Source organism: Taudactylus pleione, unplaced genomic scaffold (assembly GCF_031769625.1).
Source record: "Taudactylus pleione unplaced genomic scaffold, aTauple2 ptg001060l, whole genome shotgun sequence".
Lineage (NCBI taxonomy): Eukaryota > Metazoa > Chordata > Amphibia > Anura > Myobatrachidae > Taudactylus > Taudactylus pleione.
The window spans coordinates 2878019-2903000 of NW_028285461.1; the positions used below are offsets into that span (position 1 = coordinate 2878019).

Sequence of the window (24982 nt, forward strand, 5' to 3'; positions counted from 1 at the left end):
GAACAGTCAGTGACTGTTAGTAAAGACCTAAACACCTCCGAAATGCTGGAAATGTCAATCATTTCTATCATTCCATGTTATGTACTATCAGCATACAACGCCTCAAGGCTGTGCCCCCTGCTTTGCTCTCTGTGACCTAATACTGTCCTTCAGCTTCCACTACCACCTCAGATGCCACCCAAATCTACCACTCCTTCCCTGGCTGCCCTTTCATCCTGCGTGCCCAATTCTCTATCTGCCATCTCCACTTGGATGTCCCCCAACACTATCTAAAGCTTAAAAGGGGGTATTCATGAAGCTTAGACAGAGATACAATTGTGAGAGATAAAGTACCAACCAATCTGCTCATAACTATCTTTTTTACAGGCTGCGGGGTCTATTTACTAAGCCTTGGATGGAGATAAAGTGAATGGAGACAAAGTACCAGCCAATCAGCTCCTAACTGCCACGTCACAGGCTGTGTTTGCAAAATGACAGTTAGGAACTGGTTGGCTGGTACTTTATCTACGTTCATTTTATCTCCATCCAAGGCTTAGTAAATAGACCCCACAGCCTGCAAAGTGACAGTTATGCTGGGGACACACTTAACAACGTGCACCCAGCACGATGTCGTCTGCGGCTGCATTTGGCAGCATGGCCCCCCGCTGACTATATCACCCCGTCGGACCTGCATGCAGGGAGCGCGCCTCGTCAGCGACATTGCGGGTACACACTGCCCGATGTGAACGATATGTATTGTCTAGTGTGTACCCGGCTTAAGGAACAAGTTGGTTGGTACTTTATCTCTCACAATTTTATCTCTCTCCGTGCTTCATGAATACCCCCCAAACAGGGGCGTATCTATAATGGGTGCAGGGTGTGCGGGGAACAGGGGCCCCTGGGTCCAGGGGGGCCCCGCACCGCACACCCTGTACCCATAATATTACTTACCTCTCCAAAGTCCCACGACGGCGGGGGTTCCGGCGCTGTAAAGCAACTGGAAAATGGCAGCGGTGGCCATTTTCCCGTCGTATGCGCAGTACAGGGAAAATGGCCGCCGCGGCCATTTTCCCGGTGACCTGTGCATGCACTATAGACCCTGGACACACTCTAGTGCCCAGAGTCTATAACACCGGCACTGGCTGCGCACAGCTCAGTGCGCTGCCGGCGCCGAGCGGAGAGGAGGGGGCCCGTGTCGGAGACTTCACACGAGCCCCCTCCTCTCTAGAAACGCCCCTGCCCCCAAAGTAACCATCTCTGAGCTCTGCACCTAGTATCACTGTGCACTATCCAGTCTCCCTCATAGTACACAACATAAGACCATTCCCAGCTCCCCAAACTCACTGTCTTTATGTCATCCTTACCTTATCGCCTCCTCCTCCTTTGTTACTTTATCCATTCTCTAATTACCTCACGTGTTGACTACGGCTACCTCCTGCTATCTGGTTATACCCTCTGCTATAGATATTAAAATCTTTCTCACTTTGATGCAACAGTTCAATGCAAGCAAGGCGTGCTCACCTACAAAGCCCTCACCAACTCCCTCCCTACATACTGTAAGTCTATGACCTCGTCATGAGAGATACTCTCCCACTCACTCTCCTAGAATTCGCCTACTTCCTGATAACCACCTCTCACACTCAAAACTTCTCTCCACTTGCAGGTTGAGTCTCCCATATCCAGGGGCTGGCTGGCAACTATTAGCCTGGGGGGCAAATGCATGCAGGTGGCCCTGGCAGAGGAGTAGCGTGTAGCCAGAGTGCCCGGAGCACGTGCGTGCTATGGCGCCCCCCCCCTCAAGTGTTCCAGGGAGGAGGAGGGTCCATATGGAATTAATGTAAAGTAAAAATAAAGATTAGGGGCAGCCCCCTGTAGTGGTGCCCATATGCAGTGCCCCCTGTGCCCCAGGAGAGGACCCCTTATGCAGGCCTCCAGTAGTGCCCCCAGTAGTGATCCTCCTATGCAGTGCCCCTTATACAGTGCCCCCAGTAGTGGTCCCCCCTGTGCAGTACCCCTTGTGCCCCCAGTAGTAAGCCCCTTATATAGTGCCCCCAGTAGTGGCACCCCCTATGCAGTGCCCCCAGTAGTAGTCCCCCCCTTGTAATGCCCCTAGTAGTCCCCCCCTTGTAGTGCCCCCAGTAGTAGTCCCCACCTTGTAGTGCTCCCAGTAGTGGTCTCCCCCTTGTAGTGACCCCAGTAGTAGTCGCGCCCCTTGTAGTGCCCTCAGTAGTAGCCCCTCCCCTTGTAGTGCCCCCCATAGTAGTCCTCCCCTTGTAGTGCCCCCCGTAGTAATCCCCCTTGTAGTTCCCCCTGTAGTAATCCACCCTTGTAGTTCCCCCAGTAGTGTTCCCCCTTGTAGTGCCCCCAGTAGTACCCCCCTTGTAGTGCCCCCAGTAGTAATCCCGCCTTGTAGTGCCCCCAGTAGTAGTCCCCCCCTTGTTGTGCCCCCAGTAGTAAACCCCCTTTTAGTGCCCCCAGTAGTGGTCTCCCCCTTGTAGTGCCCCCAGTAGTGGTCTCCCCTTGTAGTGCCCGCAGTAGTGGTCTCCCCCTTGTAGTGCCCCCAGTAGTGGTCTCCCCTTGTAGTGCCCGCAGTAGTGCTCTCCCCCTTTTAGTGCCCCCAGTACTGCTCTCCCCCTTGTAGTTCCCCCAGTAGTGCTCTCCCCCTTGTAGTGCCCCCAGTAGTGCTCTCCCCCTTGTAGTGCCCCCAGTAGTGCTCTCCCCCTTGTAGTGCCCCCAGTAGTGCTCTCCCCCTTGTAGTGCCACATGACGTCTCTCCCATTACCCACTGCAGGAGCCGGAAGATGGAGCGGCTCCTGTAGTGGGCGCAGCGGCAGTCAGTGAGAGTCTGACAGACTCTCATTGGCTGCCACTCAAAACAAACACACAGCTGCCGGCTTCGGCGACTGTGTATTAGTCACTTTGTAGCGCTGACCGAACTCCGTCCGGTCAGCGCTACACGCGTGGTGCAGCCTGTGTCACAGAGACACAGACTGCCCGCGGCCAGCGGCCCGCATGGCGCTGCGGCCCGGGGGGCACATGGCACCCTGCCCCCGGCCCAGCCCGCCACTGCCCATATCCAAATATTCCAAAATGCGGAATATTCCGAAATACAGAATATTTTTAGCCTCACTGATATAGTGAAACTTTTGCTTTTTGATGGTTCAATTAATGTACACAAACTAAAAATACTTTACAAAATTACCTTCAGGCTTTGTGTACAAGGTGTATATGAAACATAAATGAATTTCATGTATGTACACAAACTTTGTTTGAGCCACAAAATTATTGAAAATATTGTATAAAATGACCTGCAGGCTGTGTGTATAGTTGTATATATAACAAATGGATTCTGTGCCTGATTCAGAGCCGGATGCTCTGACAGAGCGCTCACTCTGAATCAGGGCGTTTTTTTATTTTTTTTGGTGCGGCCTCTGGGCCGCTCGCATAGCTGTGGGTGACCACCCACAGCTATTGCGAGTGGCCAGGTGATGGTCGCGATGGTAGGGTCTCGTTCCCGCAAGCCCCAGTGAGATTCTGGCTCTTAATAGAGCCAGAAGCTCACCACTGACATCACTCGTGATGTCAGTGGGGCTGTTCCCAAATGGCAGGCGTTCCGTCGGGAACGCCTCCGTTTGGCCAGCCACCCCCCCTGCTCGCCTCCAAAACGGTGCGAGCTGTCGATCAAAATCGACAGCCGCCCCCTTTTGGTGCGAGACCCGGAGCGACCGTCGCTAGCCGGGTCTCGTGCATGCGCACGTCGGAGCCGGCTCCGGCGTGCACAAGCGCAGTGGCCAAACATCGACCCGTCCGCGAGCGCATAGCACTTGCAAGCGGGTCTGAATCAGGCCCTCTGTGTTTAGATTTGGGTCTCATTCCCAAGATATCTCATTATGGTATGCAAATATTCCAAAATACGTAATATTCCGATATCCAAAATACCCATGGGCCCAAGCATTTTGGATATGGGAGACTCATTTGATCAGAACCCAATTTTTCTCTTTAGCTTACCCGGTATGCACTTAGAAATGCAATGATAAGCGCAAAGGACAGCTCTCCCGATAAGCACTGTCCTTTGCGATGCCCAAGCATAGAGGGACTTCCGGGTTTAGCACCTAGTAGTCCCTCTGGTGTCCTTATAGCGCATGCAGAAGAGATGGAAGGATCCGATTGGATCCCACTCAGGGGAGACGTCCCGAAAAGAAGCTCATAGGCTTCTATCGGGTAACGCCACCTGGGTTACTCACCGGGTTCTGGTGTTTTGTACATATGGAAAATCCGTTAAAACCCCCAAAAATTGGATTTCGGGGGTATTAATGCATTTCTCACTTTAGTACATCCCACCCAAGTGCTTTTCCTTCTTAAACCTTGTAAGTTCTGTATTAATGTACAATCTGTCATTACGACTGTCCAGCGCTGCGGAAGTTTGCGGCTTATTGCAAATAAATAATGATAATTATGCATGTTTGGTTGCATTCTGTTAGTTAGCTCATTGTAAGACACCGCTCAGTTGTATCATGGATAGCTGACAGCCTATAGTGAATGTCCTCCTACCCTTTAATAGCCACTACAATAATAAAAAGTGATTTATTGATTTGGGCTGGCCTAACTCAGGCTTCCTAAGTTATAGACAACACACTCATCTAATTAGGGATAATACTGCTATTTACAGTGAAAGGTATTATAACTGACGGTCAACAGTTTCAGCTCTAAACCTGGACGCACATGTAGAGTATTGTATTCAACCAAATGGTGACAACTTCCTACAGTGTGTAATGTAACCACCAGATTGTTCTGAATTACCAGCGATCACTCAGATCAGATTGTGCGATTCCGTATGGTGACAGATCTGGTTGTTCAGTGATTGGACTGAACCTCTGTAATGCACAGTGCGGGAGTGGGCATGACCTGAAGAACATCTATTTCAAAAATACACTAGAGCAAGACTGTATTTACAGTACACAATATAACGTCAGTCTCCTAGTAGTGTTGTCAAGCCTCTAACCAGGATTAGACAATGCTCTAATAAGCTGTTTGCCATCTACAGGGTCGTAACTAGGGTGGTGCGACCTGTCCCATGGCACAGGGCACCACAGGGCAGTGGGCGCTTTTTGGGCCTCTCAATTTTCCTGCTCATTATCATTCTCACTTGTAGCTTCCTCTTCTTTTATCCCCAGCATTTCCTGGCCTCCCCTATCTCTTCCCTGGCCCTTCTCCATGAGGCCATGGCCCTTTTTCAGGTGCAACGTCCCTATTTAAAAAATGGTGGGGGTGCCAATGCTCTCTCTGGCACAGGGCACCAAAAAGTCTAGCTACGGCTCTGGCCATCTAATTCCCATACTCTGGTTTTGCTGCAATGCATGGCATATCACACCCCTTGTTACTCACCTCCTCATTCTGTAGTACTCCTGGTCCAGAGGTTATCTCCAGGGACCCAATCGGATGTGTGGACTCTACTTGTGAGATAATATTCTGCTCCTGTTTCACCAGTAACGAGCAGAGTTCATGCTCCAAGGCCCAGACCGCACTGCCAGGTTCTGAGAGGCAAACATAAATAGGTTATTCCATTATCTGCTGCAAATGCTTCTACACGTTCACCACTTCTCCCACACCCAGCAAGAAATGTCTTGGCACCATCGCTCTCCTGCCTTATCAGCAGGGCAGGGATCCTGGCTTCACTGGTTACACAGAAGAAGCCTCACTCCTACCTGCTAGAATGACCGGCATAGTATTGCTGAGTGCTCCAAACATTTGTCATCATGAGACACTAAAACGTCCGTACAGTGAGCATCTTGGCCAGATGAGAATGAAAGGGGAGAAAGACAGCAGAGCCTAAAGTAAATGTTAGTAATCCAGACTTCCAGCATCATTGTGCTTTAAGTGGTACAGTAGGCTGACTGCTTGGGTGAAGCGCCTATTGTTCTGGGGGTATTGAGTTACGGTGTGGGCCTGACGCAGAGTTGGAAGACAATCGGACATGTGTGCTCTTGCTCTGCGCCTGCCTTCTAGCTGTACAGATGTGTCCACATACATCTTACTTCCTTGCGTGTTAAACAGCCCTTCTAGTGCGTGACTTGGTAGCACAGAGCGTCTTTTTGTGCGACTTTTAACCTTCAAATGCGTCTTATTCGCAAAATGATGTGAGTAGGATGCACAAGCAGCTTATGCTGATTGCGCACAAATATGGGCCATATAGAGCCATAGGCATTTCAATCACATCTAGACTTATGACTGAAGGTGCATCATTGGGCTGTATATCAGTTTGTGTTGACACAATTGCAGTCTTGGACTTAAGCGTAAAGTGTGGCCTGATAATAACTGGTTGGAAACCAAGCATACAGACGTGTCCATATACATCTTACCTCCGTGAGCTACAAGTCACGTGGAACATAACGTGCGAGCGCCATCCGACTCGGCCCCGCCGAGCATCTCTTCGTGCGACTTTTTGCCTTCGAATTCGTCTTATTCACAAAATTATGTGAATAGGATGCCCAAGCAGCTTCTGCTGATTGCAATGATATGCGGCATGCCTATATTTTGTGTGTGATTGCGGTGATATCTGCATGCGAAATGCTACGTTACCGTGTCAGCGGCTGTGACAATGTAACGTAGCATTTCGCATGCAAATACAGCGGCACACAGAATATAGGCATGCCGCATATCATTGCAATCAGCAGAAGCTGCTTGGGCATCCTATTCACATCATTTTGTGAATAAGACGAATTCGAAGGCAAAAAGTCGCACGAAGAGATGCTCGGCGGGGCCGAGTCGGATGGCGCTCGCACGTTATGTTCCACGTGACTTGTAGCGCACGGAGGTAAGATGTATATGGACACATCTGTATGCTTGGTTTCCAACCAGTTATTATCAGGCCACACTTTACGCTTAAGTCCAAGACTGCAATTGTGTCAACACAACCTCATATGCAGCCCAATTACGCACCTTCAGTCATAAGTGTAGATGTGATTGAAATGCCTATGGCTCTATATGGCCCATATTTGTGCGCACACAGTTTCAGTGCATGCCCCATACAATAAAAAAAGCAAGTTAAGCTCCGCAAAACAGGCGTTCGCTCAACTCAGCATTAGCCTCTGTGTTTTCTCACATTAATCATATAGAGTTTGACAACAGAATGGACTCAACTAGTTGACAGTATGCTGCCTTTTTATCTTTATTGTGTGTTTATATCTTGTTGGATTTTTTATTATTATTTTTTCTTTTTTCAGTAACTTTTTTCTGCTTTTAGATAAGTCTCCTTCCCATCTTGTGGGTGACTGTTTACCTGGCAGGTAAAGAGGGCTTTCATTGTTACCTCCAGGGCCACTGAGAGGAGGGAATTGAAGTATATCGGGCTGGGACCAGCCTGGAAGGTGTAGCCACACCCCCAAGTTTGTGTGACCACACCCCCTCCAGCCTCTGCTGTGGCACACCCACTCTGTGGGGGCTCGATGTGGGCACAACCCCGAACACTTTGCCGTGGCCTATGTACCGTAAAAGTACCAGGTCTCGGAGAGTTTCATAGTTATCACCTGACCTTTCCACCACTCATAACAATCAGAAGCCCAAAGGTCACCCATGATAAATATCAGCTTTTTTATAACATAGAGCAAGATATGCCACCTACTATAAAAATAGCGTCATTTCACAACAAGGCAGCCAGGATTATATAAATGTGGGCAATGATAATATAAAGAGCTATGGAATAGATTTGTGCTACATATATAAATGTTGATAACCAATGTCCATTTTGTCAAATTGCTGTAAGAGAGATGCATCCCTTTGCATTGATGAACAGGGCCTTAACTAGAGATGTGTGACCTGTGCCGTCGTACAGGGCTCAGGGCCCTTGGGGCGTCACCGTCGCTGCCTCACGGGTACCGTATGTGGCTTGCAGGGTGCCTGGTATGGCACCCTGCAGCCAGAAGTGCTACCGCATAGCCACCTGGAACATCCAAAGGACACTTTGGACAGGCACCCTGCAGCCTGTAGCGCTGCCTTGAACGCAGTTCTCTACTTCCCAGACGTCACGGGCTTAGGGGGTGGGGCCGGCACGGTGCGCTGCCGCTCTGTTACAGCGCTGCTGATGAATATAAACTTCCATACGTATGAGTGTATCAATGGTATTAAAATTGAAGTTTAACCCATCCATGACCGGGAGTATTATATGTCTCTGACCAAAACCATTTCACAGTGTTTATTTTACTGGTAAGTCATTTATAACTGGTTTGTGGGCCCGACTTAATTTCACATTCTTTTTTTATTACTTTTTTATTGTCAAGACAGATAGGGCCTGAGTCAGGCACAATGTAGATGACGGACGTAGTTGAGCGATTGTTTTCTACGGCGCATGCGTCCAGAGTTTTTGCGCACAGAAGCACAATTGCCAATGAGACTCACAGTCTCAGGTATGTATTGTGCATTCCGGGGCACTGACTGGGAGGTGGCAAAGCGGGTGCATAGAGATGGTCTGACTGGGAGTCTGGTGCAAGTTTTGACGCTGCCAGCCGATGGTTGTCTAAAGACACTAAAAGTGGGCATCTCGGTCCCGAAGGAGCTTGTCACAGGTCTCACCAATGTCCAACACGATACGCACAGTGTGAACTGACAGCTGACCTCCTATCCATTGTTAGTCCCAGCATACAATGGACCTGTCAGTGCTGACAACAGGCAGGGAAGATCTCTTGTCCAAGATAAAAAGTCACTTTTGCAAAGTTACAGGATTTCCTGTGCTCATTGGGGTAATTCCTGCTTACCCACTGAGTCATGAGAACTGTGAACATCAATCCGGGGACCAGGATCCCTATGGATTCCGTGGCTGTCATAGACCAGGACCCATGTACGCTGTGTAACAACTGTATTGCGCAAACATAAAGTCTGGTCAGCCTAACAAATCTAAGAGGATGATATCCCACTGAATGGTTGATGACTAAAGTTTACCATTACGTTGCAGGTTAATTAAACACAGCAAAGAATAAATCAAGCCATCCCTCAATCATTAAACTGTGGCCAGGGCTGGTTTGGATAATAGGAAACTAGGAAAAATCCTTATGAATCAGCAGATGTTTAGAGGCTGATTCTGGAATTAATAAGCAACTACAAACACAAATATAATATTTAATAACAGTCTCTTTTTGTTAAAGTAAACCGAGGGTGAAAAAGCCTGCAAGATAACAAATCAGGCAGTGAGCAATTGGGAACTGACCCTACGGCGTTCAACAGGCAACCTGTCAGAAGTTATATAAGAAATTGGGTGCCAAACATGTATTTAATATAAAAATGTTTATTAATACTAGAAGGATGCTGGGCGAATATTCATAAAAATACGTAGAATGTACATAAAATATATACGCCACCAGGGCCGTAACTAGGGTGGTGTGCCATGGCACCGCAGGGCAGGGGTTGCTGTTTGGGACTGTTACTTTTCTCTTTATTATCATTCTCACTTGTAGCTTCCTCTTCTTTTATCCCCAGCATCTCCTGGCCTCCCCTATCTCTTCCCTGGCCCTTCCCCATGATGCCATGGCCCTTTTTCGGATGCAAAAACAGGGGGCGTGGGGGGGTGGGGGCTTGGGGTGGGGGCATGCTCTTTCTGGCACAGGGCACCAAAAAGTCTAGTTACGGCTCTGTATGCCACTGGCGTATATATTTTATGTATATTCTACGTATTTTTATGAATATTCGCCCAGAATCCTTCTAGTATTAATAAACATTTTTATATTGAATACTTATTTGGCGCCCAATTTCATATATAACTTCTGATTGATTAGAACTAAGGGGGGAACCATTGAAAGGATAGTAGAACATCTATATTTTGTGTCTCATTAAACATAGGGTAGCGCGGTCCATTTATTTCCTATAACAGGCAACCTGTGGCTACAGCTATTGTGGAACTGTAAAGCTGCATACACATGTAATGATTTTGTTAATGAAAGATTTTCATTCAGTTTTTCTCTTGAAAAAGTGAACGATTTTTTGAAGTGTAATGAACGATTTTTTTGAACGATTTTTTCATCGATGAACGAAAAATGTCCCCTCCCTTAATGAAAATCATTAAGTTGGTCAGTCTGAAATGGACGATGAACTACAAACTACAAACGGGAAAGCGCATGAACGATTATCGTTCATCGTTATAACTCAGAAAGTGAACGATTTTTTGAACGATAACGACGTCGTTATAGTTAAATCATTCAAAAAATCGTTACATGTGTATGCACCTTAAGTCCCAGTATACCTTGTCAGTCTGTCTGTACAGCTACTTAGCAACTGCATGTCCCGGCATGCCCGTCAGCCTCTTGCTGGTACGTCTAGTGCCACAGAAATTTGCCAGCCCCAGATTACCTACTTTACGAAAAATAATCAAATAACTGGCCATCGCCACCATTCCCAAGTGCTGGGTAACCGCTAGGTAGACTAACACTTACCGCTTGGGCTGTCCTCATCTTCCTCCTTAATGGTGAGCGCTGGGCTCTGTGGGGCGGAGTCACCACTCAGCGAGTAACTGTGCTCCGCCTGTATGGGCGGAGCTGGGCTATCCACCTCCATATCAAGCAGGGAATCCCGATCCAGGAGGGGAGGGTCATCGAAGAAACTGTTAAACAGCTCATTTGAGAAATCATCGAGAGCCTCGGAGAAATGCTGGAGGGGGAGGAGACAACAAATTAGACAATGAGGAAAAAGATAAACAGTGAATGTATGTTTGTTTTTCATTTATGGGGCATTATTGAGACGTGATGGAGGGAGATATTTCCTAGGCTTGCCCAATATACAGCCTGTAAATTCCAAGGGGACTAATGACTGCAGTAATAATGGTGGAAGGAACCACTGTGCAGTACCAAACAATCTTCTAACTGTCATTTTACAGGCTATACCAGAAAAATGACAGAAGCTGATTGGTTGCTATATAGGCTTATGTATCAAAGTTTGAAGAGAGATAAAATTGTGAGATATTACTCACCAACCAATCAGCTTCTAACTTACATTTTATAGGCTGTGTTTGAAAAATGACAGTTAGGAGCTGATTGGTTAATACTTTTTCTCTCACAATTTTATCTCTCATCAAGCTTTGATACATAGGCCCCTATATCTCTCCAATATTTGATAAATCTCCCCCACAGAGAGCTGTCATAGTACCATAGATAATGCACTGTGCTGCTGTATATCTAAAGATAATTGAAGTCACAAAACAGTTCCATCACAATATAAATAAAAAAAGGCTGCAGATTGCAAACAGTACAGCCTGTTATAATTTAGGTTTTGAAAACATTAGGCGCCACCTGAGTTTCACTTTCACCACCTGTATAAAGTATGGCACATAATGTCAAGATTGTATGAATGAAACTACCGGCACTAATTAAAGTAAGTAACACAATGTAGACACTGATTCACTGTGATGTGTGGCTCCTATTCTCTGTTATACAGTAGTAACAATATGAAAGCAGAGCAGATTTTGTGGAATCATCAACGTTTCAGTTTATTAACTGTCTTCAGGATATCTTATAGCTTATATCTTATATCCTGAAGACAGTTATCAAACTGAAATGTGGATGATTGCACACTTTTCTATGCACCTGTGTCCGAGTGACTCCACCTTTGGAGGGTCTGTGAGTACACTATGTGGGGGCACCAGATCAAGTAAGCTAACGTTTGATGGGAGTGCCAGATCTTGTTGAATGTTTTTATATATATATATATATATATATACACACACACACCCTGATGTAAGGAAGTCAGAACATGTGGGGTTTATTCATTGGATTACTGTTCACCAAATCCTTCTCTTTTCCTCGATTGCATCAAGCTTGTAAAGAGCAGTCATCCTCAGCAGTTCCATAACTAGGGTTGTGCAACCGATGCCTCAGCACAGAGCGCAGAACTCTGTGGGCGGCACCGTCGCTGCCCCACGGCCCCAGCATCTGGCTAGCAGGGTGCCTGGAACAAATCCCTGCAGCCAGAATGGTCATTTGGATGCTCCAAACATGCACACTGCAGCGTGTACAGCCCCCCGGAACATCCTGAGGATGCTCCGGACAGTGCTGTAATTCCTAACGCTGGAGGCCCCGCCCCCTTGACATGACATCATGCGCTCAGCGGGTATGGCCAGCAGAGGGCGCAATAAAACCTTGTTATGGCGCTAATATTCATGATTAGAGGCAATTGTTTCTTGTCTCTTTTAACTGACGCCACCTTGTGGGACTATCGCTCACTCCTATTCCAGATAAAATTATGCAAACTTGTGATTTTGTACATTAGTGTTTTAATTAATAAATTGGATTATTAGTTTTACACTACAGTGTATTTTTATATTCATTCCACACGCCAATCCAGACTCCAGAAAGATATACAGAAATACGCCACAATAGAGAGGTAAGGGGCATTTTCATTAATGTCTGGTACAGAGGGCCTGATTCAGAGGCGTTCGCAAAAAGCGAGCGCTCGCTCTGAAAAAGGGCATGTTTTTTTTTGTTGCGCCCTCTTGGCCGCTCGCATAGCTGTGGGTTACCACCCACAGCTTATGCGAGCGGCCATGATGATGGCCGCGATGGTCAAGACCATCGCGACCATCGGGCTTGCGACGAGACCCTTGCGGTAGGGTCTCATTGCCGCAAGCCCCAGTGGACTTCCTGCACTATAAGAGCAGGAAGTCCACCTACTGACATCACTAGTGATGTCAGTAGGGCCGCCCACAAACGGCAGGCGATCCTGCAGGAATGCCTCCGTTTGCTCAGCCACCCCCCTTCCCCGCCTTCCAAACGGGGCAGCTGTCAATCAACATGGACAGCTGCCCCTTTTGGATGCGAGCGCCGGAGCGAGTGCTTTTTGCACTCGCTCCGGGGCCCGCGCACGCCGCGCATGCGCACTGGGCCACCATCGACCAACTTGCGAGCGCATAGCGCTTGCGAGCGGGTCTGAATCAGGCCCAGAGTTTACACATATAGGCCCCCATTTACCAACTAAGCTTAACCGCTTCATCGCTCGCTAAAGGGGTTATGTTCTCGTTTCTGCATTTAACAAACAGCGCTAATCTAAGATTACAGCTGTCTGCCACAGCATCGCTCTCACCATCTTTTATATGGCGAGAGCTACGCGGTCCCCATTGCCGGCAATGGAGAACCAGCGGTGCCTTTCCGGCTTCAGCGCATAACACCGGAGCCCCGTCACAGGCATCGTTAGGCTGCCAGTAGAGGACCTGGCCGAGGACGAGAACCTCGCTGGAGGGGTAAGTATTAGTAAATACCAGTGAATTTTTTGTTAGCATCACAGTGATACCAAACAAAAAATTCAGCTGGTATTTGCCTTCGTTGGTAAATGGGGGCCACCCAGGTACCATGTGACTTGTCCACGTCGATCGTCTTATTTGCTAAAATGTGCATTTTATACGCACTAATAAAACAACTTGATGCGACAAAACTACTCTGCTAGATCGCACTGATCAATGTAATGTTCAACATTTGCATATCTTAGTGCGAATGAGCCTGAATCTGTATACAAAGTGCTACAAAGCAGTGTCCAAGTTTCTCACACCAAGTCCCGCTGTGCCTTATCTGCAACTTTGTTCATTCAAAACTAATTCCTGTGCGGTTAAAGTCACAGCCCTGCGCCTCTAGTACAGGTGGTGTTTCGCAGCATCTGCATTGTGAATTGAAAGAAAAAGTTGTTACACTACATCGCTCAAGGCATGTGGCAAAATTTACTAAGCGGCGGGTTCTAAACCTCAGAGGTTTGAGCGATATCCATAGATTTACTAAGGCCAAAACCGCTGAAAAACCACTTTCAAAACACATTTTAGAATAGAGTAGAACAGGGCTAGGGCTAAAAGCACTAAGCGGTGGTTTTGGTGTCATTTAGAAACCACCACCAAACCGCCGGGGTTTAGAACCCGCTACCAAACCGCTGGGTATTAGGACATGCTGCTTAGTACATTTTGCGCAGGGTGTACATATAAGGACAAATCTGTAATCACCTTCTAATGCAGTAAATATATCCAAATACGGTAATTAAAAAAAGTGCAGTGTCTGTGTATAAACTGAAAGTGCAAGTTCTAAATGGGCTTATCTGATTACATTTTTGTCCATCCCACTCTTCTTTCATGAGAAGCTCTCTTATACTGTACCAGGGAATAATTACTAAGCTAGCAGACAGATATAGCATAAGTCCAATCAACAGACCAAGTACAAGGCACTAATGGGTAATAGCACAGAAGAGTAACAATCCTAGGTCAGGGCTGGCAGCAGACAAGGCAGGATCATCAAACAATACAAGGTCAGGGCTGGTAGCAGACAAATCAAGGTCATTACACAATCTGAGGTCAGAGCTAGCAGCAAAGGCTACATATTCCAAGGTCAAGACTGGCAGCAAGCAAAAGCAGAATCCAGCAAACACGCAGGAGATTACAGCCAGATCCAAGTCCAATCCAGGTCACAACAAGGATTGCATTTGGGAACACTGATTCGCACACTGGATTAGCAGGAATTACCTCCAGCACAGGTGTGACACAGGAACCCTAACAAAGCCTAAGGCAATGAATGAGAGGGAATGCTCCCAGAACAAGCAGTAGCATCTGTGAGCCATCTTAAGCAAAATAGTTGATACCTAACAGCCTGCTGGCCGGAAGAGCGGCAGCGTACAGAGCAAGAATTTGTGGGATACAGTGTCCTGCACAGATTCTAACACTTCTGAACAAGTGCATTTCTCTAGGATGTTAGTGAAGGCAAAATATCCCGCCTAGATATGATAAGCACCTCGGAAAGTGTGTAGTGAAGGTGAAATAATGTTATGTAAAATAATGTTATGACCTTTGACATCTGACATTACAACTCACTGATCCTAAAATTATCTGCACAGAAATGTATAGATACATTATTGTCTAATGCAGGTTTTCCCAAACTCTGCCCTCAACGCACCCTAACAGTCCAGGTTTTAAGGATATCCATGCTGGGGCTGCACATTAAAAGGTGTAACATAAAATATACATCCACTGCATAGCAAACTGACCTAATAGATCATATTTATAACATGCATTTAACCTCTGAGAATTATATACTACAGAGTTGAGCAGTTTGTGGCCCAGGACCCAGAATCTTTTTTTGGGGTCACCTGATCTCAACAATGCCATTCTATTCTGACTTGCCTGTTTGGGAGTTCATGAACAATGGCACACTGAGCCTTGAGATCCCATCTACCAACAGGTCGAGCAAACTTTCATTTAAAGCCCATATTACTGCCAGTAATCTGTCCCCTAACTATTATACTGCAAGTCATGTGCCCCCTTAAGGTAATACTGCCAGTGATGTTCCCGTCTCACTATTATACTGCCAGTTATGTGCCCCCTCAATATTATACTGCCAGTGATGCCCCCCTTACTATTATATTGCCAGTGATGTCCCCCCTCACTATTATACTGCGAGTTATCTGCTCCCTTACTATTATACTGCCAGTCATGTGCCCCCTCACTGTTATATTTCCAATCATGGGCCCCCTCACTATTATACTGCAAGTCATGTGCCCCCTTAAGATAATACTGCCAGTGATGTGCCCCTGTCTCACTATTATACTGCCAGTTATAATGTGCCCCCTCAATATTATACTACAAGTTATGTGCTCCCTTACTATTATATTGCCAGTAATGTCCCCCCTCACTATTATACTGCAAGTTATGTGCCCCCTCACTGTTATACTTCAAATCATGGGCCCGCTCACTAATATACTGCCTGTCATGTGCCCTTTCACTATTATACTGCCATTGATGTGTTCCCACACTATTATACGACCATTGATGTGTACCTTCACTATTATACTGCCAGTGATGTATCCCTTCACTATTATATTGCCAGTGATGTGCCCTCATACTATTATATTGCCAGTGAAGTGCCACCTTACTATTATACTGTTAGTGATGGTCTCCTTCACTATTATATTGCCAGTGATGTGGCCCCTCACTATTATACTGCCAGTGATGTGCACCTCCCTATTATACTGCCAGTGATGTGCCCCCACTCTGTTATAGTGCCAGTCATGTGCTCCCTCGCTGTAATACTGCCAGAGATGTGCCTCCTCGCTATTATACTGCCAGTGATGTGCCTCCTCACTATTATGCTGCTAGTGATGTGCCTCCTCACTATTATACTGCCAGTGATGTGCCTCCTTACTATTATGCTGCCAGTGATGTGCCCCCTCACTATTATGCTGCCAGTGATGTGCCTCCTCACTATTATACTGCCAGTGATGTGCCTCCTCACTATTATACTGCCAGTGATGTGCCTCCTCACTATTATGCTGCCAGTGATGTGCCTCCTCACTATTATGCTGCCAGTGATGTGCTCCCTCACTATTATACTGCCAGTGATGTGCCTCCTCACTAGTATACTGCCAGTGATGTGCCCCCTCACTAGTATACTGCCAGTGATGTGCCTCCTCACTATTATGCTGCCAGTGATGTGCCTCCTCACTATTATAATGCCAGTGATGTGCCTCCTCACTATTATGCTGCCAGTGATGTGCCTCCTCACTATTATGCTGCCAGTGATGTTCCCTCTCACTATTATGCTGCCAGTGATGTGTTCCCTCACTATTATACTGCCAGTGATGTGCTCCCTCACTATTATACTGCCAGTGATGTGCTCCCTCACTATTATACTGCCAGTGATGTGCTCTCTCACTATTATACTGCCAGCGATGTGCTCTCTCACTATTATACTGCCAGCGATGTGTTCCCTCACTATTATACTGCCAGTGATGTGTTACCTCACTATTATACTGCCAGTCATGTGCTCTCTCACTATTATACTGCCAGTCATGTGCTCCCTCACTATTATACTGCCAGTCATGTGCCCTCTCACTATTATACTGCCAGTGATGTGCTCTCTCACTATTATACTGCCAGTGATGTGTTCTCTCACTATTATACTGCCAGTGATGTGTTCCCTCACTATTATACCTCCAGTGATGTGCTCCCTCACTATTATACTGCCAGTGATGTGCTCCCTCACTAATATACTGCCAGTCATGTGCTCTCTCACTATTATACTGCCAGTGATGTGTTCCCTCACTATTATACTGCCAGTGATGTGTTCCCTCACTATTATACTGCCAGTGATGTGTTCCCTCACTATTATACTGCCAGTGATGTGCTCCCTCACTATTATACTGCCAGTGATGTGTTCCCTCACTATTATACTGCCAGTGATGTGCTCCCTCACTATTATACTGCCAGTGATGTGTTCCCTCACTAATATACTGCCAGTGATGTGCTCCCTCACTATTATACTGCCAGTGATGTGCCCTCTCACTATTATACTGCCAGTGATGTGCTCTCTCACTATTATACTGCCAGTGATGTGTTCCCTCACTATTATACTGCCAGTGATGTGTTCCCTCACTAATATACTGCCAGTCATGTGCTCTCTCACTATTATACTGCCACTGCCATGTCGAACAACACTTTAGCTGGCTAAAAAAGTGTACAACACAACACTCTTTAGATTGCCTCCATAGACATATACGCCTGCCTCAATACAGTACAACTTCAAATGCATATTGAAGTTCTCCAGTGTTTAAGACCATATGATCAACTTCCATACATTACCAGGTTTTCATTCCAACCAGCCAGATTGGATAGAAATCTGACAGATAATTGTATAGTGTATGCCCAGCATAAGTGTGTGTGTACACACGACCGACCCATATGCTGGCCACAGGAACCAGCGGCAATGACATCACAACTGGACAGGCATATTTAAATGCCCACCCAGTTGTGATGTCTGGCCAGACATATTGGACGGCCGACTGTTAAGTGTCTATGCTTACCAAAATCGGCTGCACGGTCAGTGGGTCCATTGGTTGGTGGCGCTATCGTCAGTGGCCTAACTACAGAGGGTGCAGGGGGTGCGCTGGCTATGGGGCTGGCGGCTTAGGGAGCCCACCTGCCAAGGAAGCGCTCCCCTGCACCATCTGTAGCTGGTGCAACTGGGGATGCTGGTTTCTGGTGCAACTGGGAAGCAATCAGAGACTAAAGACACCTCTGATCGCTTCAGAAGCCAGCGTTCCCAGTGATGCGGGTGTGCGGGTGATGTGACGACGTCACCCGCATTACCCCAACATGTGAGGAGCCTGCGCGCCTGCTGGATCTATTTAGATCCAGTTAGCGGCAGGCACAGACAGATGCCGGAGTGAAGCTGGAGCGGCGAGCCCTGACACGCATGAAGACAGGTAAGTACTGCACAGCGGAGGGGGCACAGCATTAGGGGCATTACCGGGGGCAGCATGTGGGGCATTACCGGGGGCTCAGCATAAGGGGCATTACCGGAGGCACAGCGTAAGAGGCATTACTGGGGGCACAGCATGAGGGTCATTACTGAGGGCTCAGCATAAGGGGCATTACCGGAGGCAAAGCATAAGCGGCATTACCAGGGGCACAGCATAAGTGGCATTACCGGGGGAACAGCATAGGGGCATTACAGGGGGCACTGTATAAGGGACACTACTGGGAACACTGTAAAAGGGGCACTACTGGGAGCACAGCATAAGGGGCTTTAATACAGGGGGCATTGCATAACGGGCTCTAATACAGGGGATATTGTATAATGGGAACAACTACAGGGGGCATTGCATAATTGCATAATGGGCACAACTACAGAAGGCATTGTATAAGGGGCACTACTACAGGGGGTATTGCATAATAAGCACAACTACAGGGCACTGTATAGGAAGACCAATGGGGGCCCAGAGGAAATTTTGCTATGGGGCCCCCATACCTGGTTGCGCCCCTGGCTATCGGCACAGTGTGTACCCTGCATTAGATATATTCATATACACCTACAGACATCTGCCCACCTACTGACTCTTCTGACACTGGGCAGGAAGGTTTGGAATGCAGAAGAAATAAGTAATCTGATAGCTACAGGGACAGTTTGGAAATGTAAAAACCAGAAGTCCTCTGCCTGCCACCTTGTACACAACCAAGCAGCAACTAGAGACATGGGCGGCTGCAGACTATTCTAGTTTTACAGGGGTGTGAATGAGCCAAGTTCTATTTAACAAGTCTTCCAGGAAAAGACACATTTTGTACATAATGAAGGACATTAGACACGCTACTAAGTAGCAATTTACAGTTAGGAAAACTAGCAAAATTAGATTCATTCCTGCAATCACAAAGGGCGTGTAGAAGGCAGAAATCCCAAAACTTATAGTGACTTAAGTGCCTAAAAATAACCTCAGCCCCCAGCACCCTTCACACCTTCATTTTGATCAGTGTACAAATACTGAAATAAACAAAACCATAGTAATTATTATTAACCTTTATGTTTATGCTACCAATATATTCCACAGCATTCTATAAAGAACTACAGTATGTTCTACACCAGGGGTCTTCAAACTTGGCCCTCCAGCTGCTGTGGAACTACACATCCCAGCATGCACTGCCACCTTTTTGATATAACAGCATGCTAAAACTATGTGCAGTGCATGCTGGGATGTGTAGTTCCACAGCATCTGGAGGGCCAAGTTTGAAGACCTCTGTTCTACATCATCAGTCCCAATTACGTTTGCCACCTTATTTGTTGCTGTAACTAAGGGATATGAAACATACAATTAAAAACAGAGCTAGAATTTAAAACACTAACAAATGATGTAATTACCAGGCCGATCTGTGCACATAAAGGGCATTTAACATCAACAATCAATAGAAATACAGAATAATAATAGAAACATCATCTGAGGAACAGTGTGACAATGCACAGCGAAACGCGCTAAGCACGTTACTAGGGGACCTATTCCATTTACTTAGTTACACACAAGCACCTACACCACAGACAATCAAACATGCCGACAACAAAGGCACACAAATACACACACTACAGGCACACACTCTTTGGTGGCACTGCCCACCTAAAATTCCACATAAGCCCATGAATTTGTGGTGTATAATGGCCTTTGCATTAGACTGGAAGTTGGCACTGCAGTGGCAGAGGCTGGGTGTAGTGGGGGGGGGAGGGAGGTGAACAGGTGCGCCTAATTTTGTGGAGCAGTTAAAAAGTAAAAATGTTTAAACTGGATAAAAATATGCAATGGGGGTTCGCTTTTACAGTTGTTCCTCGCTGTGCGGAAAAAAGTACACTCATTTTATCTTGGCTTTTGTAAAAGCAAAGAGCAGGCAGAAATCCTGTGTCATCCTATTCTTTTAATGGACACATTTATTTATTATTTGTTTAGTACCAGTTATTTAAATAGCGCACACATATTCTGCAGCTTTAAAGAGAAAATTTGGCCATTCACATCAGTCCCTACCCCAGTGAAGCTTACACTCTATGGCCCTCATTCAGACCCACTCGCGAGCGGCTGTCCGCTCGCAAGTGGGTCGATGGTCCCCACTGCGCATGCGCACGACGGAGGGAGCTCCGTCGTGCGCATGCGCGAGACCCGACGAGCGAAGGACTTTCCTTCGCTCGGAGTGTCTCATCAAAGGGGGCGTGCTGTCGATGGTGACTGACAGCACGCCCCCTTTGGTGGGCGTGCCGGGGGCGTGCCTGCCAGACGGAGGCGTTCCCAAGGGAACGCCTACCGTCTGAAGCCGGCCCCACTGACATCACTAGTGATGTCAGTGTGAGTGATTTTGGCTCTGATAGAGCCAAAATCACTCTTGGCTTTGCGGTTGAAAAACCCAACCGCAGGCTTTTGCTCGCAGTTTCGATGGTCGCGATGGTCAAGACCATCGCGAACATCATCCTGCACACTCGTATATGCTGTGGGTGGTGACCCACAGCTATACGAGCGTCCAGGAGGACGCTCCATATTAATGGAGGTGGGCCCTGATTCAGAGCGAGCGCTCTGGTCAGAGCGTCCGGCTCTGAATCAGGGCCTATATTCCTTATACACACTATGGATAATTTTTTGTCAGTAGCCAATAATCTACCAGTATATTTTTTAGTGTGGGAGGACACTGGAGTACATACAGGGAAACCCACACAAGCATGGGGAGAATATACAAACACCACAGAGTTATGGTGGAAATCAAACCCAAGACCTCAGTGCTGTGAGGCTAACCATTACACCATCCGTGCTGCCATTCTGTGTGCTTCTTGCTGCAGTTGGATTTCTAGGTGCAAACTGACCAAAGTAAAAGAAAAAAGACAAGACAGTAGTTTGTGGAGCCCTCCCGGAGAGCGGAGACTAGGGGTGCCCCTGCACTGGGCAAACCATCACATCCCGGCATAGAAAATTAAGGCGTTTTGCAGTGTTAATAGAATGAGGTTCATAAATAAGGTCCACATGTTATAAATCACAACCCAATGTTCTATATTTAGGCAAGAGATGACAGTGTAGTCCACATGTTCACATACTTGCTCTGTACTCTCCTTACCGTACAATACAAAGCTACGATATCTTAAAGTTTATTACCTCATTGCAGCAGTTTAATAGGGGAACTGAAATGGGTGTAAATGAGGGATGGCCATCGGTGGGGTGTCTATCGATGGTCACTATTGATGGTTGAATCAGTGATTACCATCAATGACAAAAAAACATCTATGGTGAACCATTGATGATTTGCATCCCTCAATGGTCACCGCTGCTGTGGGCACAGCGGGCCGTGTGCCAATCAGAAATGGGGGCATAGCTTAATGGTCCCCAGGGGGCACAGCTAGGCTCTGTCCCGTCAATAAAAAAAAAAAACAACCATTGGGTCCCACTCAGCCATTGATGGCGGAGAAGCATTGGCTCTCTGCCATCGATGGCAAACCCATCGGCCATCAACAGTTAACCATCCATGTTCAATAACTATCGATGATCGATGGCCATTTCTAGTGTAGAGTCTCGTGAGGAGTAAAGAAAGGCACATCCCTCAGCAGACTTCAAGATATCAATTAAGCATATACTGTAGAAGGAAGTTTTTCCATATATACGTTGCTTTTTCTTTCTACTTACTGCACCTTCTGTCCCTTGTAACCATGACTTTATCATCAGGCAGAGTTGTTCATGACCTGGAATATGACAAAGCTCTGCCATATTAACTGCATTGGACACAGTTGTATCTATAGAGCAGCTCTGATTCCCATTTCCCAGGGCGATGGAAGCAACCATCTCTGGTGACAGAAGGTACAGTGGGGTAGGTGTATCAATGCTTACAGAGAGATAAAGTGCCAACCAATCAGCTCCTAACTGTCATGTTACAGGTTATGTTTGAAAAATTAAAATGTATTGCTGATTGGTTGGTACGCTATCTCCATTCACTTTATCTCTCTCCAAGGACAGACCTCCACCACCTGTAAAGTGACAGTTAGGAGCTGATTGGTTGGTACTTTATCTCTCTCCAAGGCTTAGTACATCTCCGGCAATATGTCTATTTATGTATATATCTAAATATCTAGTTATCTAGGCCACATTTAATAAATTACCTTAATAATACAAGTTCCAGGGAGTGAAACCTGTCCTTATGGACCACACAATAGTCTGTGATCCCAGTTTTACATCGGTGTGATTTTAAAGATCTGCTCAGCAAATGCACTGGGATATAATAAGGAACAGGATATAAGACATATGCTGTACACATGGGTTTAGCAGTAGGTTTTACCATTGTGTTATACATTAAAACTGTACAGACTAACGGCACTTAATAATGTTTCTCTTTTTTTTCTCTTTCTTTCACTTCTTCTGTCTTTGTCTATTTTTTATAAAAAAAAATAAACTCTGCCTTTAATCATTGGTTCAATACACTCAAGTAGAGTATGTGCAATGTCTCCTCTTCCCACTATCTGTTTACAATCAGCAAACTAAGTGCTGCTAGGCAGGTTTGTGTAACCCTCTCCCAGACATGATATTTATTTTTTACGTCACAGAGAGTCTCAAATATCCAATCCATTAGCTTTCTACCCATTGTTGTTTGAATCCCCGGTCATGTTAAGATATTATATAAGATCTTCAAAACAATGGACTGCCCCAGAATCACATGCATTGGATCAGCCAATTACGATACTATATGGACCTAAATGCTGTAACACTTAGGGGGGTTTCCAGTTGCCCACCTGTGCTCAGATCACCACCTCATGTAGGGAAAGGAAGGTAATTGATCTCACCTGAGGTTTTCCTGTGGACCTGTAGCCCCAGCTGTATCATGGGGCCAGGTCTGCCGCCATTAGGGGGACAAATTAAGAAGAGAAATAAGTATCAATAAAAAAGGAGAGGGGCAGCTTAACTTTCCACCAAATTTTTTTTTTTTTAATCAACGGGGATATAGACAACCTTAGGAGGGTTTGCCACAGCCATCCCTCTAGTCCTGACACTACTGAGAGGGTGTGCTAAAGCTAAGTAACATGTAGCATCTACACCGTGGCCAGCCCAATAGTCCAGAATGTCCCCAAGCTAGATAATTCCACAGATAAGTGAAGCCCCTTTAGAGTTAATGTAAACTGTAAATGTTGAGTAAGGTTGACTTCCCCTTGAGGGTCACAGCATTCATTCTATCGACAACTCTGCTGCTACCCCTCATTTCCCACTCTCTTCGCTACCTCTGCTGCTGACCTCTGCCAATCGCTCCACTGACTCTACAATATGTCCTCACCTACATCTCCAGCCTAATCCATCTCCATTCACACTCCTTCCTGCCCACTTTGCTTTATGACCACCTCATCTCTACCTACCCAATCACCTCTTCCCCTTATCACCTCTCTCCTGCACTGCTCCCAGCCTCTGGCATGCCATCTCATGCCCGATCAGACTTCTCCAATCTCTCATCTTTTAAACGTGCCCTTAGGACTCGTCTCTTCGCTCAAGCCTACCACCCCTCCTTCTAACTCTCCTTACCGTCCACTCCTCATCATTACCTCCCCCATCCCTCTCTGTGTCCTCCCATCCCTGAGAATGTAAGCTTTGTGTGCAGGGCCCTCTCCTCTTTGTATAGTAATCCCTCAGTTTTGGCTTTGGTTGATTAGAGCTTTTTAAATTTTAAGCTCTTTTTATTTTATGCCATGTGCCCATTTTTTTTTTTTTTAAGTTTGATGTTAAGTTCTTTCTGGATTGTGCTAGACATGCACACTGTCATACTACAGTAGGATTTCATTTTAGATGAGAAGACAGCTGATAACATGGTTGGAGACATTTGAGATATCTTCTCTAAAGCAGACAAAGAGACAGTTTATGAGATGAGAGCAGTGGAGATGAGCGCAGGCAGCTATGAGAAGAGGAGATGATGTATTTATAGAAAATGTGGAAAGATCACGCGTTTTGCTGCATTTTGATATATTTTATTTTTTTTCATTAATGATACTTATCTACTCTCCTGGAAGGTGTGGGAGACTCCCAAGTTTTCAGGTAGTCCCCCCGAACCTCCTGAAGAGTGCATGGATCTCCCGCATCCCACCCAATTCAAAGTGAAATGGGCAAGATGGGGATATTGTACCCCTGCAAATTGCTGTAGGTGAAATGCGGTACGGAACCCCTGTTCTCCGTATAAATAGAAGAGTCTAATAATAATTATTAAACTGTCGGTGCAATCTACAGTACTGGCACAAATAAAATATCTTAAAAGAGAGAAAACAAGAGACATGCAAGTGCATTTATTCTAGGTTACTAATGAGGCGGCTTTGTATTGCTATTGCTTCTCATATTTAGGTTTAAGAACATTTATAACTGAACCATCCATATTCCCAGAAAGGGACGGAGCATCAGCTGCCTTAGAGGCGTTATCTTGGACATCATTTTGGAAAACGAGAATCTGTTGAAGTGATTTTGGCCTACATCTAAGCTGTCTGTGTTGGATAGTCACCTTGGGGAATTTTGGTAATGTTGGGACTCTGAAGCAGTTTAGAATGACCCTCGGGATCAGTTCCAGCTTCACAGGGAAACTAGGGAGGACCTCAGGACATCTAAAAGTGGCTGTTTATCTCTGCTTATCTATCTATCTTATCTATCCATCTCATCTTGCCCTCTTCCCTGGTCGGCTGCACTATTGAGCAGCATATGGCTAGCATTAGTCTATCAGTGAGTCCTTTTATCTGCCTATAATTTTGGTAAAGACTGA

At 46.3% G+C, this 24982-nt stretch overlaps 1 protein-coding gene across 2 annotated transcripts in view; it reads right to left on the reverse strand.

Moving 5' to 3' along the window:
* The window catches only part of CREB3L1 (cAMP responsive element binding protein 3 like 1), a 92921-nt gene that overhangs the window by 33655 nt on the left and 34284 nt on the right, over window positions 1-24982 (reverse strand). For both annotated transcript variants that reach the window (XM_088461472.1, XM_088461471.1), the window contains exons 2-3: window positions 10398-10611; window positions 5365-5513 (exon numbers count right to left, since the gene is read on the reverse strand). In XM_088461472.1, the coding sequence (XP_088317598.1) occupies window positions 5365-5513; window positions 10398-10611 (363 nt within the window). The remainder of the gene's footprint in view (window positions 1-5364; window positions 5514-10397; window positions 10612-24982) is intronic.